This window comes from Elephas maximus, chromosome 11 (genome assembly GCF_024166365.1).
Source record: "Elephas maximus indicus isolate mEleMax1 chromosome 11, mEleMax1 primary haplotype, whole genome shotgun sequence".
NCBI classification, from domain to species: Eukaryota; Metazoa; Chordata; class Mammalia; order Proboscidea; family Elephantidae; genus Elephas; species Elephas maximus.
Window position 1 is genome coordinate 25,850,287 of NC_064829.1, and position 17,794 is coordinate 25,868,080.

The 17,794-nt window shown below is 40.2% G+C and overlaps 1 protein-coding gene across 1 annotated transcript; it reads right to left on the reverse strand.

The window, feature by feature from the left end:
• Positions 1–15,659: 15,659 nt before the first annotated feature.
• Positions 15,660–16,637, reverse strand: MC5R (melanocortin 5 receptor). The gene has a single exon (XM_049901299.1). It carries the CDS (start codon positions 16,635–16,637, stop codon positions 15,660–15,662), a length of 978 nt encoding a protein of 325 aa, XP_049757256.1.
• Positions 16,638–17,794: the final 1,157 nt, after the last annotated feature.

The following is a 17,794-nucleotide window of genomic DNA, read 5'->3' on the forward strand; positions in this document are numbered from 1 at the left end:
ATCTGTGCTGATACAAAGTATCCCAATAATGATCCCCCATAGTACACTGCATGGTCCGTCCAACTCCTCTGAACTGGATTACTGGTGTTTGTTTGAATTAATTGATTGCTTTGCTCTTTCTAGCTATGAGTCAAGATAAAAAGAAAGACAATGGAACACTGATCAAGGTGCCAGAAGAAGCAAGACACCTTCACCTACTTGACATTTGCAAAGGGTTTTGCCCTGGATGTGGCCACGTGCTTGAAAGTAGAACACACGGTAAGAGCTAGATCTGGATCAGGCAGCCTTGTGCCTTTCTATTTTGTGCATAGACTGATTTTACTAGTCCCAAACCATTTCCTAAAAATGTAACTCAAGAGTGTATTTTTCAGGATTCCCCTTTCCAGGCAAACCAAAACCAAACCTGTTTCCACTGAGTCAATTCTGACTCATAGCGAATCTATAGGACAGAGTAGAACTGCTCTGCAGGGTTTTCAAGGAGCAACTGGTGGATTCAAACTGCCTGACTTCTGGTTAGCAGCCTGAGCTCTTAATCACTGCACCACCAGGGCTCCTTTTTCAAGGTATATTACACATGTATCTAGCTCCATTTCTTCCTGAAGATCCATGAAGTTACAGTCAAATATATATATATATATAGGAATGAATTCATAAAAGTGTTGAGAACAGGATGGGAGATATCAGAGAACTAAAGTCTGTGATGAGTTATGGAAGCTGGAAGGTAGATGGGGTCATATCAACAAATAAACTGAGTAAGGGGAACCACAGTGCAAAGCACACTGGACAAAAATCTGGAATGGAGTTCCACCAGATCAATAGGACTAGACACAAGGATGGGAGAAAGGAAGGAACATTGAGGTAGTCCACGTAAGAGCTATCTGCAGAGCCTTCTCTACACCCCACTCTGAGAGTGCAGCAGGGGTGTCTGCCTTCATGGTAAGTGCGGAAGAATACTCTACACAGCAGGATACCCAGGAAGAGCTAGGTTTCCCAGAATGAGGATAGAACCCCCAGAGTAAATATCCTCTCATTCTGGCTCAGAGGAAGGAAGGTATGTTCAGACTATTGTTCTGTTCCCAGCGCAAAGAAAAGCCTGACAGTTGATGTGTCCACCCACTCACAGAGAGATCCCCACTCAGCCATTTTCATTCAGGAGAGCAACAAGGAATCCCCCGCCAAATACTAAATCAGTCACTTAATTCACTCCTTTGCTTGTACGTATGAATGGGAAATCTAATTCACCTAGCATTTGAGGGAAATCAGCAACACGAACAGGAAGGAGTAAGATAAAAGAAAAATTGACCTTGAAGAAGGCAAATGATTCAAGTAAGGGGACAGGATTTTTTAAAAAATAATTACAGTTATCATAGAGATTGGACAAAACACAGATCCACAAATTAAAAAAACAGCTTGTTATTTAAAAAGAGAATAAGAAGTCATAGAAATTAAAAAGTTAATTTTCTAATTAAGAATTCAATTGAAAAGATAGGAAAAAAAAAGTTGAAGAAGTTTTCCAGAATACATAAGAAAAAGAAAACATGAAGAGAAATATTAAGAGAGAGGATCAACCTAGGTGGACCAACATCTGACTAACAGGAGTTACAAAACAAGACTCAGAGAAATGGGAAAAAGAAAAACAAATCTTAGAAATAAGAGAAGACCATTTCCCAGAGTTGGAAAAAAAAAAAATTGTAATGGACAGTTATTGTTCCTAACTATTCAAAATATTTTGAACATCCTTTTCACATTTTGACAGTTACTCACAATTTGAATTCCACTTTGCCAATGTTAAATTCAAACACCTACACTTTCTTGCCTCCCTTGAGACTAAGGTGCAGGTGTGTAACTAGGCTCTGCCAATGAGATGTAACTCCGTGAGGTTTTGTTTTATTGCTGAGCAGAGGCACTGCAGTTCTGGAACTAGTTCCTTTACAAAGCCAGCTCAGTGAGGTGACTCTGGAAGACATTCTTAGATGATAAGCTTGAGCCTGCTTCTCTAGCACGTCCAAAGTTTCTGTGAGCTCTAATAGTCCAAGGTAAGTCTCTCCTTCCTGAAACTTGCTAGAGTGCATAAGAACCCTGACCAATTCAGTATGAGTCCCCAGGCTGAAAAAGCCCATCATGGGCTAAGCAAGATTAAATTTTTTACACCACATATAACCATATCTTGTCAAACAGCAGGTCAAAAAGCTTTTAAATAGAAAAGGCTGCTTTTAAATAAAGAAGTGAGCTTTAGGATGCTTAACTTACCTTTAATAAGTAGCACCAGATACTGAAAACAACGAAGAAATGCTCTGAGAACACTTTGGAGGGGTGGTGGGCGAAAGAGTCGGGGGAGGGAATTCTTTCCAACCTACATTTTTATTTCAGTCATATAATCAGCCAATTGTGAGGGTAAAATAAACACATTGGATGACATGTAAGGACTTTTTTTTTTTTATGGAAAGGAGTCCTGGTGGTGCAATGGTTAAGAACTTGGCTGCTAACAGAAAGGCTGGCATTAGAATCCGCCAGACACTTGGCTGCTACCATAAAGATTACAGCCGTGGAAACCCTATGGGGCAGTTCTACTCTGCCCTATAGGGTCGTTATGAGTCAAAGTTCACTCAATGGCAATGGGTTTGGGTTGGTTTTTTTTTTTTTAAGGACATGAAATTCTGACTTGCAAGGTAAAAACAAAAAAATACAAAAACAAAACCAGTTGCCATGTAGTTGATTCTGCCTCATGGTGACCCCATGTGTTCCAGAGTAGAACTATGCTCCACAGTGTTGTCAATGACTGTGATATTTTGGAAGTAGATTTCTATGCCATTCTTCTGAGGTGCCTTGGTTGGATTCAAACTGCCAGTCTTTCAGTAAGTTGCCAAGTGCTCAACCATTAGCACAATCCAGGGACTTCTGACCTGCATGTCATGCCCTATAAAAACATTGATTGAAGAGGTTGTTCAGAAGCGCAGGAAAGGAATTCTAAAAAGAGGGAAACATGGGCTCTAAGAAACAGTGAATTAATGGAAGAGAGAAACTTTTTCTTAGTTGTAGGAAGACCCCACAGACATGATAAACATGGCATCTGTTTCTTATGTCGACAAGAAAACAAACAAAAAAAAATCAAAACTCCATGAAAGGAAAGAAAAAAGAGACAGACAGAAATTCTAGACAAGAACACCATGACCCAAATGTGAAAACCACTAAAATCAGTCATGACTCTGATAAATTCATGGAGTAAATGAAAAGAAATTCATGTATGGCACAGAAATTGTGAAAATCAATACCTGTCCCAGATATTGCAGCTTTACAATACCTCGAAACTCAGTGGCTTAAAATAACCATCATATTATTATGCTCTCAATACTGCCAGACAGTTCAGTCAGGGATCAGCTAGGTGACTCTTCTGCTCCACATAGCTTTGACTGGCATCACTTTATCAGGGATCATCAAACATTTTCTGTAAAAAGTCAGTAAATAGTTTAGGCTTTGTGGGCCACATACTTCCTCTGTTGTCTAGTTTTGGTTTGTTTTTGCAATTCTTTCAAAATGTAAAAACCATTCTTAGCTTGAGAGCCATATAAGAACAAACCATAGGCCACATTTGGACCATGGTCACATTTGGGCTTTGTCTCAGTTATCTAGTGCTGCTATAACAGACATACCAAAAGTGGATGGCTTTAACAAAGAGAAATTCATTCCCTCACAGTCTAGTAGGCTAGAAGTCTGAATGCAGGGCTCCAGCTCCAGGGAAAGGCTTTCTCTCTCTGTCGGCTCTAGAGGAAGGCCCCTGTAATCAATCTTCCCTTGGTCTAGGAGCTTCTCTGTGCAGGAGCCCTGGATCCAAAGGATGTGCTCTGTTCCCAGTGCTGTTTTCTTGGTGGTATGAGGTCCCCCTGTCTCTCTGCTTGCTTCTCGCTTTTATATCTCAAAAGAGATTGACTTTAAGACACAACATAATCTTGCAGATTGAGCCTTATCAGCATAACTGCTGCTGAGCCCATCTCATTAACATAATAGGGATAGGGTTTACAACACATAGGAAAATCACATCAGATGACAAAATGGTGGACAATCACACAATACTGGGAATCACGGTCTAGCCCAGTTGACAGATATTTTGAGGGGGACACAATTCAATCCATGACAGGCTTCATCTTCTGCTTTATGATATTTTTCTAGAGGCTGGCCTGGTCTAGAGCACCTAATATGGCTGCCTTCACATTTGGTGCCTTGGTGGGGCCAGCTAGAAGGTTGCACTCTCCCTCTCATGCTGTCTTAGGTTCTCTGTATGGGGTCCTCAGTAGGGTATTTGGACATCTCGCATAGCGACTCATGTCCCAGAAGCAAAGGTGAGAGCTGCCAGTCTTGTTAAAGGCAGACCTAGGCCTGGTGCAGTGTCATGTCACCACATTCTGTTGGTCTGTGTGATCCCAGCCAGCCCACACTCCCTGGGAAAGTAAACAGGCCTCAGCTCTGAGCAGTAGAAACATGGAAGAATTTGCAGCATCTTTAATCTGCCATACTATCTAACGTTGATGAATTAAGACGTATATGCATGCTACTTTGCGTTACGGAGCATATCACCTGAAGAACTAAAGAGAGAAACTCTGTATGGATTAATATTTGTTATTTTTCAGATTAATAGTTCTCTGTGGCAAACATAAAATTAATATTTTTTCTTGTAGTTTAACTCAACAAATAGGTACTGAGCACCTACTCTTAAGTGTAGATGAATGAAGTACAGTCTTAGGATCATGACCACTAGTTGGATACTCTATGATACATTCTTCTCTTCCTCCTTAGAAGCATAACTCTTATTTTTAGCTAAGCACATTGCCATCCAGAATTAAAAACTACATTTCCTAGCCTATAGCTGTCTGTGGCTATATGATGGAGTTCAGGCCAGTGAGATGTCAGTATAAGTGTAGGATGGAACTTGTTGGAAGGAGGCTTACGTTAATTGACTCAGTTGGGAAGGACCCCCATTTGCCCTTATGTTTTTCCTTCTGTTCCAACTTGTTATTCACATATGATGGCTAGAGCTCCAGCAGTCCTCTTGGACCTTGACTGACCACAAGAATGACAGGAATCTGAATTCTCGAGGGCACCACTGAGCTCAATTCTAGCCTTAAAACACCTACCTCTAGACTTTTTTCCTGTAAAAGAGAAACAAACTTTCATCTTGGGTAGTTCACTGTTTTTTCACAGGTTTTCTGTTATTTGCAGTGAACCAAATTCTAACTCTGCACTGTTCAGTAGTAAATAGCCAGCTGTGGTTATTTAAACACAAATGTAAATTAAATTTAGAATTCATTTCCTCAGTAACACTAGCCACATTTGAAGTGCTCAGTTGCCACATGTGGCTAGTGGCTACCATAGTGAACAGAGGAGATATAGGGCATTCCTATCATCATGGAAAGTTCTAGGGGACAGCGCTGTCCTAACTGATAAAAGTCCTTCCCACAAAGATTTTTGTGTTCTAGTAAAGGATATAAAAACTTTCTGCTATGTGAAATAGATGACAGAATATGTACCATAAATGAGGTCTGACTACAGAGATCAAAAAGGAGTCATGGGAAGAGGAGGCATTTGAGATGCACTTTAAAGCATGCACAGATGTAGAGAGGGTGTACGCAGTAGGTTGCACAGTTTAAGTGGAACATGGCATCAGGGAAGTACACGTCATATTTAGAGTAGCTTGATTTTATTGATATGTAGGGTAACTGGAAGATTAGCTAATATTTTGGAGATCATTGAAGGTAAGGATGTGAATTTGGTACCTAATAAGGCAAGCACTGGGGGGCTATCAAAGGTTTGTGAATAGAAGGAATGACACTATCGGAACAGTGCTTTAGGGTAAATAAGCACAAGGAGAGACTGGAGGTGGTAGTTTAGATGTTCATACAAAAATCCACATTTACAGGTAGTGAGACAGAACCTGTTTGTGGTATTAGGAATGGGAAGAGTGAATTATTGTATGAGACATTTTAGTGGTCGGTCCTACAGGATTTTCAAACTGTCTCTATAGAGATGTCAAGGGAGAGAAAGGAGTCCAAGATGACTCCAAGGTCTCTGTACCTAGAGACTGGGTAAATGATGGCTCCATTTACAGACTTAGGGGCAGGAAAAGGAGCTCTTCGAGGTAAGGTTTGAGATAGACTGATATGCACTTCCCCAAAACACCAGTCAGAAGTTGAGAAGAGAAATTAAGCCTGGGATCATGGATACTTTCTCTGGCTCTTTTGTCTCTTCCTTCTTCCAAATTTAGGCTTGTATCTTTAGAGTTTTTGCTTTTATTTTATAATTTTTCCTTCAGTGATCTCATCAACTTCCATCACATTGACTCTTACCTCTAGGAATCATTTGCCTAGAGGTAAGAGTCAAAGTGATGAGATCACTGAAGGAAAAATTATAAAATAAAAGCAAAAAGCTCCTAAGATACAAGCCTAAATTTGGAAGAAGGAAGACACATAAGAGACAGAGAAGGTAAAACTGTTGATGCAGAGATGTAGTCAGGAAACTAGGAGAGAGGAGTGTTATGGAAGCTAATGAAAGAAGTTTTAAGAAGCAGAAAATAGTTTAAATATTGAAAATAAGGCAGAGTGTAGAGACCAAGAAAAGCCTTTGGAATTGGTGGGTGTTGCTTCATTAAGGCAGTGAGAATTAAAGCCAGATTGTCATGGGCATAGTAGTGCATGGTAAGAAAGGAAAAATATGCCTATTTGTGGTAAAAAGACAAAGAAAAAGCTAGAGAACTAGCTAAGAAACTGGACCTACTTTCATGCCACACTTATTTTCAGTTCTAGAATTTTACCCAGACCTTGCTAGTATGGTTGAGGCATGCTCAAATGCCAGGTAAAAGAGCACCCAATGGGTCAAGTCACCCTTCTTTATGCATCAACTCTACTTCAAAACGTGTATCACTGTTAAGGACACAACTAATATGTGGATAACAGGTAGTCAAGTATTTTCTTTAGAGTCAGGTTTAAAAGTTTAACTGAGTCCATCTATTCTTCAATTTAGGATAATGATGCAGAAAATGGAGGAGGGAAGGTAAGGAAGAGGGTTGGGAGAGATGTAGAGCAAGGTGTGATCTGAAAGATATTAGGAAGCCCAATATTGTATTTGATATTGTACTGGAAGTCCTAGCAATTGCAATAAGGTAAGAAAGGGAAATAAAAGGTATACAAATGAGAAAGGAAGAAGTAAAACTATATTTATTCACAGATGATATGATCCTATACATAGAAGGCCCTAAAGATTCCACAGGAAAACTACTGAGTCTAATAGAAGAATTTAGCAATGTTGCAAGGTACAGGATCAACACACAAAAATCAGGTGGGTTCCTATACACTAACAAGGAGTATTCTGGAAAGGAAATCAAGAAAATAATACCATTTACAATAGCCACAAAAAGTAAAAAATACCTAGGAATTAACCTAACCAGGGACATAGAAGATTTATGCAATGAAAAATACAACACACTACTCTAAGAGACTAAAAGAGATGTACATAAATGGAAGGACATTCCACGCTCATGGACAGGAAGACAATATAGTGAAAATGTCAATACTGCCTAGGGTGATCTACAGATACAAAGAAATCCAGATAGAAATACCAACAGTAGTCTTTACAGAAATGGAAAAACTAACAAACAACTTTATATGGAAAGGAAAGAGACCCCCAAATAGCCAAAGCACTAATGAAGAAGAACAAAGTAGGAGGCCTCACACTCCCCTATGTCAAAATATACTATACAGCCACTGTAATCAAAACAGCCTGGTATTAGTTCAATGACACACAGACAAGTGGAATAGAATTGAGAATCCAGAAATAAATCTACCAATCTATGGACAACTGATTTTCTAAAAGGGGCCAAAATCTATTCAATGGGGAAGAAACAGTCTCTTCAATAAATGGTGCTGGCAAAACTGGATATCCACTTGCAGACAAATGAAACAGGACCCATACCTCACACCATACACAAAAATTAACTCAAAATGGATCAAAGGCCTATGTGTTAAACCTAAAACTACAAAGTTCCTGGAAGAAAACATAGGGATAAAACTATGGGACCTAAATTTTGTAAAAAAAAAAAAAAAGGTAACAAACATAACTACGAATGCACAAATAGCAGGAGACAAATTAGATAATTGGGACGTTATAAAAATTATATACTTATGCTCATCAAAAGACTTTATCAAAAGAGTAAAAAGAGAACATACAAGCTGGGGGAAAAAAATCTTTGGAAACAATATATCCGATAAGGGTTCAATCTCTAAAATACGTCCAAAACCTCAACAACTCAACAAGAAAAGGACAACCCAATTAAAAAATGGGCAAAGGTCATGAAGAAACACTTCACCAAAGAGAACGTTCAGGTGCCAAAAAACACATGAAAAATTGCTTATGATGATTCACCCTCAAAGAGATGCAAATCAAAATTACAATGAAATACCATCTCACTCTGGCTAAAATGGCACTGATAAAAAAAAATTTTTCTTTTTTTTTGGCAAGAATGTGAGGAGATTGGAACCCTTATCGATTGCTAGTGGTCTGTGAAATGGTACAACTACTATGGAAAATGGTATGGTGCTTCCTCAAAAAACTAAAAACAAAGCTATCTTTTGATCCAGTGATATTGCTCCTAGATATATGCCCTACAGACCTGCTAAAAGAGTCATGTGCACAACTTTGTTCATTGCAGCATTATTCACAATAGTAAAAAAACAAAAAAAAGAAAAAATGGAAACAACCTAAGTGCCCATCAACAGATGAATGAATAAGTAGAATGTGGTACATACACACAATGGGATACTACGCAACCATAAAGAAAAATGATGAGTCCATGAAACATATTATAACACGGATGGATCTAGAGTACATAATGCTAAATGAAGTAAATCAGTCACATTAGGACAAATGACCCACTTCTATAAAAAGAAAACAATGGATATATACACAGAGGCTAATGTCCCTTGGTGGTTACCACTGATGGGAGCAGGTGGAATCACTCTCTAGATCATAGATACTTGTTATTTTTCACGAGGGGAAAAGTCGGACCAAATGTCGGTGTAATGAGCGCAGTCTGAACAAAGTAAATGATAATATTAAGAAGCGCACAAGAGAAAAAATGTTTGACAGAAAAATATTAAATATACCCGAATAGCTAAAGCAATGTTGAATGAAAAGAACAAAATAGGAGGACTCGAACTTCCTGACTTTAAAACATACCATACAGTTATAGTAACCAACACAGCCTGATACTGGTATAACAATAAATACACCAGTGGAATAGAATTTGAGTCCAGAAATAAACCCATACATCTATGATCAACTGACTTTTTTACAAGGGTGCTAAGTCCATTCAACAGAGAAAGAGGACTCTCTTCAGCAAATGCTACTGGAAAAATTGGATTTCTACATGCAGAAAAATGAAACAGGATCCATGCCTCACACCATACACAAAAACAAACTCAAAATGGATTAAGGACCTAAATGTGCAAAGTAAAACCACAAAATTCTTAGAAGAAAAAGCAAGAGCAACACTGTCAGGCTTAGCTTTTAACAATGGATTATCTGATATAATAACAAAAGCACAAACAGCAAAAGACAAAATAAATAAAGGGGACTTCATAAAAATTAAAAACTTTTGTTCATCAAAACACTTCACCAAAAAAGTGTAAAGATGAGCTACTAACTGGGAAAATATCTTTGAAAACCATATATCTGACAAGAATCTAATAATTATATATATATAAATATTTTATAAAACTTCAACATCTTAACAACAAAAAGACAAATAACCCACTCAAAAAGAAAATAGGCAACGGACTTGAAAGAGGACATTCAAATGGCCACCAAAACGTGAAAAGATACTTAGTACCATTCCATCAGAGAGATGCAAATCAAAACCACGATGAGATGCCATTTTACTCCCACTAGGATGGAAACCCTGGTGGCGTAGTGGTTAAGTGCTACGGCTGCTAATCAAAGGGTTGGCAGTTCAAATCCACCAGGTGCTCCTTGGAAACCCTGGGCAGTTCTACTCTGTCCTATAGGGTCACTATGAGTCAGAATCAACTCGAGAGCACTGGGTTTGGTTTTGGTTTTTTCTAGGATGGCTAAGAAAAAAAAAACAAAAACAGAGAATAACAAATGTTGATGAGGATGTGGGGAAATAGGAACACTTATCCATTGATGGAGGGAATGCAAAATGGTACAGCCATTGTGGAAAACTAAAAATAAAACTACTATATGACCCAGCAATTCCACTCCTAGGTATATACCCAAAGGACTTGAAGGCAGAGACTTGTACACCAATGTCCATTTCAGCACTACCAAAATAGCCAATATGGAGACCTGGTGGTGTAGTGATTAAGCGCTTGGCTGCTAACCAAAAGGCTGGCAGTTCGAACCCACCAGCCACTCCTTGGAAACTGTATGGGGCAGTTCCACTCTGTGCTGTAGGGTCGCTATGAGTCAGAATCAGTTGGGAAGGAGGACAGAGTAAGTATATCCTAAAATGTTAGGAGCTTTTCCAAACTCATCCCCTCACCCCAAAATTCTGATATGTGCCCCACAACCACATGTGGGAATCAATGCAACTTATATGGGAAAGCATTATGTCCCACATTGTAAACCTTTATTGTTTATACCTCAACATAAAGGAAACAAAAATCCTCACAACTGGACCAATAAGCAGAAAATATTGAAGTCGTCAAAGATTTCATTTTAGTTGGATACACAATCAATGTCGGTGAAAGCAGCAGTAAGAAATCAAAAGACATATTGAATTGGGCAAATCTGCTACAAAAGACCTCTTTAAAGTGTTAGAAAGCAAATATGTCACTCTGAGGACTAAGGTGCACCAGACTCAAGCCATGTTATTTTCAATTGCCTCATATTCATGAGACAATGAGCAAGGAAGACCAAAGGAGAATCGATATCTTTGAATTATGGTGTTGGGAAGGATATTGAATATACCGTGGACCACCAGAAGAACGGGGTCCTGGTGGTGCAGTAGTTAAGAGCTCAGCTGCTAACCAAAAGGTTGGCAGTTCACCAGCCTCTCCTTGGAAACCCTATGGGGAAGTTCTACGCTGTCCTATATGGCGCAGGACCGGTTTGTTCTGTTGTACATAGGGGAGCTATGGGTCAAAATCAATTCTATGGCACCTGACAACAACAACAAAGTATGCAACCAAGTTCACTCTTAATTATATAAAGCATCTGGAATTCCAAGCTACTTTTCCTGCACATGTTACTATTAGAATAGCTCTTGGCCTATAATCTCCTGAGGGCGAAGACATTGCAATGGCCACACTCCTAGCAGCAGACTGAGCACACGATAGGAGTTAGTCTGCAATGTCCAGTTCTCCTCCTTCCAGGTTCATAGAGGATTGGATCTCTCTACCCACTTTGATGATGGACCATATGACTTATTTTGGCAAGTGAAACGTGAGTGGAAATAGAAGCTGACATGCAAGTACGTGTCAGGGTAGGACTTCCATGAGCCTAGGTTCCTGAGTAACCACAATGAAACTCCCTGCTAATTTGTGCTGAACAGGTAGCATCATGGAAAAATAAACATTCATTATGTTAAGTCACTGAGACTTGGGAGCTGTTTGTTTCTACAGAATAACCTTAGTTCTCAAAGTGTTGCCCTCCGGCCAATAACATCTGAGAACTGGTTAGAAATGTGAAACATCAGTTCCTGCTCCAGGCCACCAAGTCTGAATCTGCATTTTAACAAGCTCCCTCCATGTTTCAAATGCATATTAAAGTTTGAGAAGCACTGGCTTAGACTATCCTGTCTAGTACAGAAATTGTTAGCTAAAAGTGGCAGAATCCAAGCCTAAAATATGTATACAGATAGCACGGAAAGATGCAAAAAAAGAGAACTTGAATAACAGATAATACACTATATATAACTATATGGGAAAAGGCTGGAAAACAAAACATTAGTAGTGTGAAATAATACTGTAAATAACCACACTGTTGGCTGCACTTATGAGACACTACAAGAAAGTGATGAGCTAAGGAAAGAATTAGCTGCATGGAAGCAGAAGAAAAAGGGTTCAAGAAAACCCACAGTCAGGGACTTGAGGGTGGGAAGAAACAGCTCTTCTCAACTCAACAAGTAAAAGATAAAACTAAGACCAATCAAAACTCAGATTTGGCACTAGGATCACATCAAGGGGATGGCTTCCTTCACCCTCACTGCTCAATCCTCTAAATGGATTAGGGAAGGCACCTCAGAGTTAAGGTCCAACCAATGACGTAGCATCCGGTGAAAACTTTCATTTGGACAGAATGAGAATACTCAGAGAAAAGAAGCTAAAAGTATCACTCTTCCTCAAAGCCTGATACGCTGAAAGCATACATAATTAAGATGAGATAAAGAAAGAGGCATGGGGGCAAAAGGAGAAACGTACAGCAAGTCTAAGAAATAGGTATAGATCTGTACTGTCCAATATGGTGGCCACTAGCCATATGAGGTTATTGAGCACTTGAAATAGGATGCTATGTCTTCCCTTCTTCCCATTCTTGGATGCGAGTGTCTCTGTGTCCCCTGTTACTCCATTATCTATTGGCTTGGAGAGGGGCTCAGATAAATTGTTCTTTTAGCTTATTGGATCCAGGTCAGGAAGAGCCACACCTAGACCTGAGGCAGAGATACCTGGGGGATTTTTCAAAGTTAACTCCCTATTCCAAAGTTCTGATATGTACCCACCAGTGAGACTTGTTATTACAGGCATTGGAGAATATCATGGGCCTCACTTTATAACATGTCTAACATGTGCCTTTGAAGTTCAAAAAAAAAAAAAATTTTTTTTTTTTTTAATATGTGCCTCTGAAGTTCATATCGTATCTCGAATTGTGGACGATCTTTCCACATATGATAGTCTTGAAGTAGTTCATGTCCCATCAGCTCTTTAGTGACAGAGATTCTCCTAGCCCTATCCTGAGCCCATGATAGGTAACGACCTCAAATACTGCTGAGAGAAAGGATTTAGGTAGTATATGATACCAGGTGTGCAATTTTATTTTATTAGCTTTTTAGGAATTAAAGTTATTTTCAATTGAGAAATGGCCATCCTACAGGTAATAAATATTGTCAAGAAAATGTCCCATAATTCACCAATTAACTACTTTCTAATTCTGCAGTAGCTGCTGAAAACTCGACAGAAAGACCAAAAATATTTCTAATATAACACATCAGAATTACCAGTTGGAATAGGTGGTCTGGTCCTTCCATTTTATTAACCATGGCTTTGAGCACATTATTTTTATACCACATGAAGTTCCTACAGAAGCAGAAAGAGTTAACACACAATACCATACAATTTTGATAGTTATATGGATCATTTATCTAGGGAATTTTGTGTTGGGGTGTCAGGGATTGGCTCATTTACAGATAACCACTTCCAAATGAAGATACATCTAAGTACTTGGGTTATTTCTGTACCATTTACATAGAGATTAAAAGATATTTGAGCATTTCCTTCAAAACCTTTATATAAAAGGTCAGACTTTATAAGAAGTCATGAAGCACCCTAAGGAGCAAATAATTAGCCCAATGAGAATTCCCAGATACAACCAATTTAAACCACAGGGTAATAGTTTTATTTTATCCATAGGTCTGGAACCCTACTTGACCTCAATGAGTACTCTTGGCTACTGGAAGCAAATTAGATACCCATTTGTTCAGCAACAATAACAAATACCAATCGAGTGTTGACTACAGGCCCTACATTAGGCAATAGGAGCACAGAGGTGAGCAGGACAAACAAGAGGCCAGCTTTCACAGCAGCTTGATTCTGGCAAGATGTCTCATATCTGCAGTTTCCCAGGATAATTAAATTGAGATCACTTCCCATTCATGGATACACAACGTGAATTTTCAGCTAAAAGGAACCGGAAACATTTGAAGGAATAACTAACCAAAAAAAAAACCTGTTGCCATTGAGTCAATTCCTACTCATAGCGACCCTGTAGGACAGAGTAGAACTTCCCCATAGGGCTTCCAAGGAGCGGCTGGTGGCTTCAAACTTCCGACCTTTTAGTTAGCAGCTGAGCTCTTAACCATTGCGCCCCCAGGGTACCCCCTAAACTCAGCTGCTGACAACCTGCTAACTTCCATTTTCAAAAGACTTGGATGTCTCATACACCTTTCCTGTTCATGCCAGCACCATTTTTTCTGGACTCCGAGCTACATTCCTCTGACTCAGCAGGCTTCAACAGGAGGGTCCCTCTTCTATAACAATAGCCCATTGTTGTGTGGCCCTAAAGGCCCACCACTTTATTTATACATATTTCCTCATTAGGAACAGTCTGGAAGCGAAACAAAAGAGAAAATATTAATACCAAAACCAATAGGATGGAATATGAGAACTGCAAAGGTACGAGCCCTTTGCTTCAGAGAAAGGGAGGACCCACCATGGGCCTCCTGGCCTCAGGCCACTGCTCTGACCACTGCTTTGTGCCCTCCCTTGTATCTACCCATCTGAGTCATTTCTTTAAAATGAAGGGCAATTCCTGTGGTGCTTTATAAGTGTACATGGTGTTCTCCCATTTTCTCACGCAGTCCTCATGACAATCCTGGGACTTCAGTGCAGATGTGGAACCTGGAATGAGAAGACTAAGGCCACACAGCCAGCTAGTGAAAAAGTCAGAACCTGAGTTCCAGTTTCCTCACTCCATTCCAGATTGGCAAAGATGGGACTCTGTAGGGCACAGATGCAGCACCTGGCTTCTGTGACTTCTCCAGTCAGACTGAGATGCCACAAAGTTCACGGTGATGGTGACAGAGTTTCACACTCCAAGGCAGGCCCAGTCTGAAAAAGGTCAAAGGTTGCTTGGCCAATGGCATGGGCTATATGCAGCACAGGGGGCCCCCTGAGCCCATGACAGGGCCCCTAAACACTCACTTGGCAGCCCTGGATTGAATTCAAATAAGACAGTAAGAACAAGTCACAGAGACTTCTACAATACACGAGGCAAGGTTTGTAGCATATAATTTTATGTCTGGGTAAGTGCAAAAACATGACTGACAGAAGTGTAATTAAGGAAATTCCACCCTCAAACAATTATGGACACAAACTATAAAACCAAATATTCAGGAAAACAGAGCTGCAGAGATATCTCATATCAAATGTGCAGAAAATCTTAAAAAGAATGAATCTGACCACTCTCTTCTGCCCCTGAAAAGTGTGTGTGACTCCCAGAAGCATCCAGCAGAGCTACGGCCCTACTTCTGGGGAGAAAGAGAGACCAAATATGACACAGAGATTCACAACGCCTCTTACATGACCGTCAGGATGCTCCGACTCCTGCTGAGACTTACACTTGGGCCATTCTACCTTCCCTGTACACACATGCTGACAAGAGCAAGGGTGGGCATGATGGCCCAGTAAAGTGGTATGAAAAAATGTGGTACAAAGAAAGGACAGTAGTCAATTGTCACAAACCATTCCCAAAAGGTAAGTACCATGTCCCTAGTTGACACAACAGTGGCCACAGAAAAAAGGTGTACATCTTAAGCACAAGCTTGAGACAGAAAACAAAGAGAATGCATGGTCTGCCTACCCCTTGGCTGCATCTAATTGACCTGTGATAAAGTAAACACAGGAGAAAAAAGAACCACAGCAAGGACGAGACATTTTTGTTCAGTACCTGCTAGAAAATCTGCAGGTGATTCTGAAGCCACAACAACAAATAATCTCTTTAAAGGTCTTCCGCATCTCCTGGCTGCAAAAGGCATATATCAGAGGCTCAGTCACAGAACTGGACGTGATAAGTATGACGTACATATTGAAGCGAGACATAAAGCAAGAGCAATAGAAGTTCTGAGGACAAGAAATCATTAAAATGAGGTGGAGGAAGAAGGGGGCCCAGCACACGATAAAGATGCCCAGTAGCATGGCCAGGATGACAGCACCACGCATGCTGGTCATCTGCCACACAGCCCCATACCCAGGCAGTGCTGCTATCTGCTTGACAGGAGTCCACACCAGGAGGAACACGTGTGTATACAGAGATACCATGAGGAACAGCATGGTAAAAAAAAACATGGAAATGAGGCAAATGATGACATAAGTAGATTCATAGTAAATGATGAAGACGATGCCGCAGCCCGTGCAGAAGGTCCAGGTGCAGGCGATGATCACTGCCGAGCGCCTTGCCGTCATGATGTGGTGGTAGCGCAGGGCGTAGAAGATAGTGACGTACCTGTCCACTGCGACGGCCAGCAAACTGCACATGGAAGCCAGCACGGAGATGCAGATCATGGAATCAAACACATTGCCAATGTGGCGCACAAAAGCATCCGCTATCACCAGGTGCCTGTTATTTGTCAAGTGTATGGTGATGGTCTCCCAGGCATTGGACATGCTTACTAGCACGTCAGACACAGCCAAGCTGCACACAAAGAAGTACATGGGTGAGTGCAAGTTCTTGCTCTTCACTATGGCCCCAATGACCAAGATGTTCTCCAGGAGACTGATGAGACCCAGAGTCAGAAACACCATAGCAATGCCCATGTCTTCACATGAGGAAGACCTGTTCTTGACATTTGGTCCCGAAATGTTGCCCTCTGTGGCATTCAAGTTGAGATCCAAAAAGTGTGGGTGAAACGAGGAGTTCATTGCTGGAGGAAAATGCTTCCTTTTCTTGGCAGAAAATTTACTGTAAAACAGGTTTTTGGATCATGAGTCAGCCTACCAAAGAAATACAACAGGACACCAAGAGCAAACAAAGCCTAAGGAAGGGGATGCTTGCAGGGATGTGCATCTGAGGCGCCCACTTGGCTTGCCCATTTCACTTGTAGTCCCAGTCCCCAAAGTGCCATCTCTGCAGCATGCAGGTTCCAGGTTCTCAGCAGCCCCTCTTACATTCTTTCCTCCAAGCTCCCTTTCCTTCACACACTCTCAGTGTATCTTGCTGTGCCCAAGGCAGTGCCACTTTTTATGCTTGTTGTCCTGGCGCCCAAATTCACTCTTAAAAGTGTCTTATTAGTTGTTAATCAACTCATAAGCTACAAAATCCCCCCTAGCCTCCTGATTTTCACATTACTATGGATAGTGCGCTACTTCTTCAGGTGAGCTCAGGTTTCTGAAGGATATACAAATCCATGTTCCCTTAAAAGGCAGATAGGTGCACACTTAACATTTATCTTTACCCTCGACATCCATTAGGATTCAATCTTCATGGCTGTAACTAAGACTGTAACTAAAATGCTCTGTTAGCTTGAGCATAATTATATATAAAAAGTTACCGTCTTCAATTTGTAAGTTCAGGTTGCACATAATTGTTAAAATTAAGGGGAACATAATGCTGTTTTCCTCTAAATAAATATTTTCCCCGACTTTTGCATTATTGAAATTCCATGAAATCTGACTAATAGTCTTTAGAAGTTTCACATAAGCACAGCCTGGAGAAGCGAAGCATGTAAATTTACTAAGCACTAGAGCAAGATATCTCACTTTCTTTGTTACACAATTGCTCTCTTATGATTTGTATTCAAAAATTCCTTCCCCACACACGCACCCACACACACACACACTCAGAGCCCTTGTCAGGAGAGGGTTAGAATTTCTGTCATTATTCTCAGTATTAATACTGATAATAATAGTATTGAACTGTAATCATTTATTGTATATTTATGTATAGTTCTATTTCAGATACCGATTAATTACATTATTACATTAAACTTCACATTAAGCTCTCCAAAATTCACTGGCCAAGCAAGCTCCCGGCAAGCTCTCTCTTCCGCAGCTGAAAGGAAGCGTGATTTTGCGTTTAT

Bases quoted from the DNA above. Each gene is read 5' to 3' on its own strand.
- MC5R (XM_049901299.1), bottom strand. From the start codon at position 16,637: ATGAACTCCTCGTTTCACCCACACTTTTTGGATCTCAACTTGAATGCC.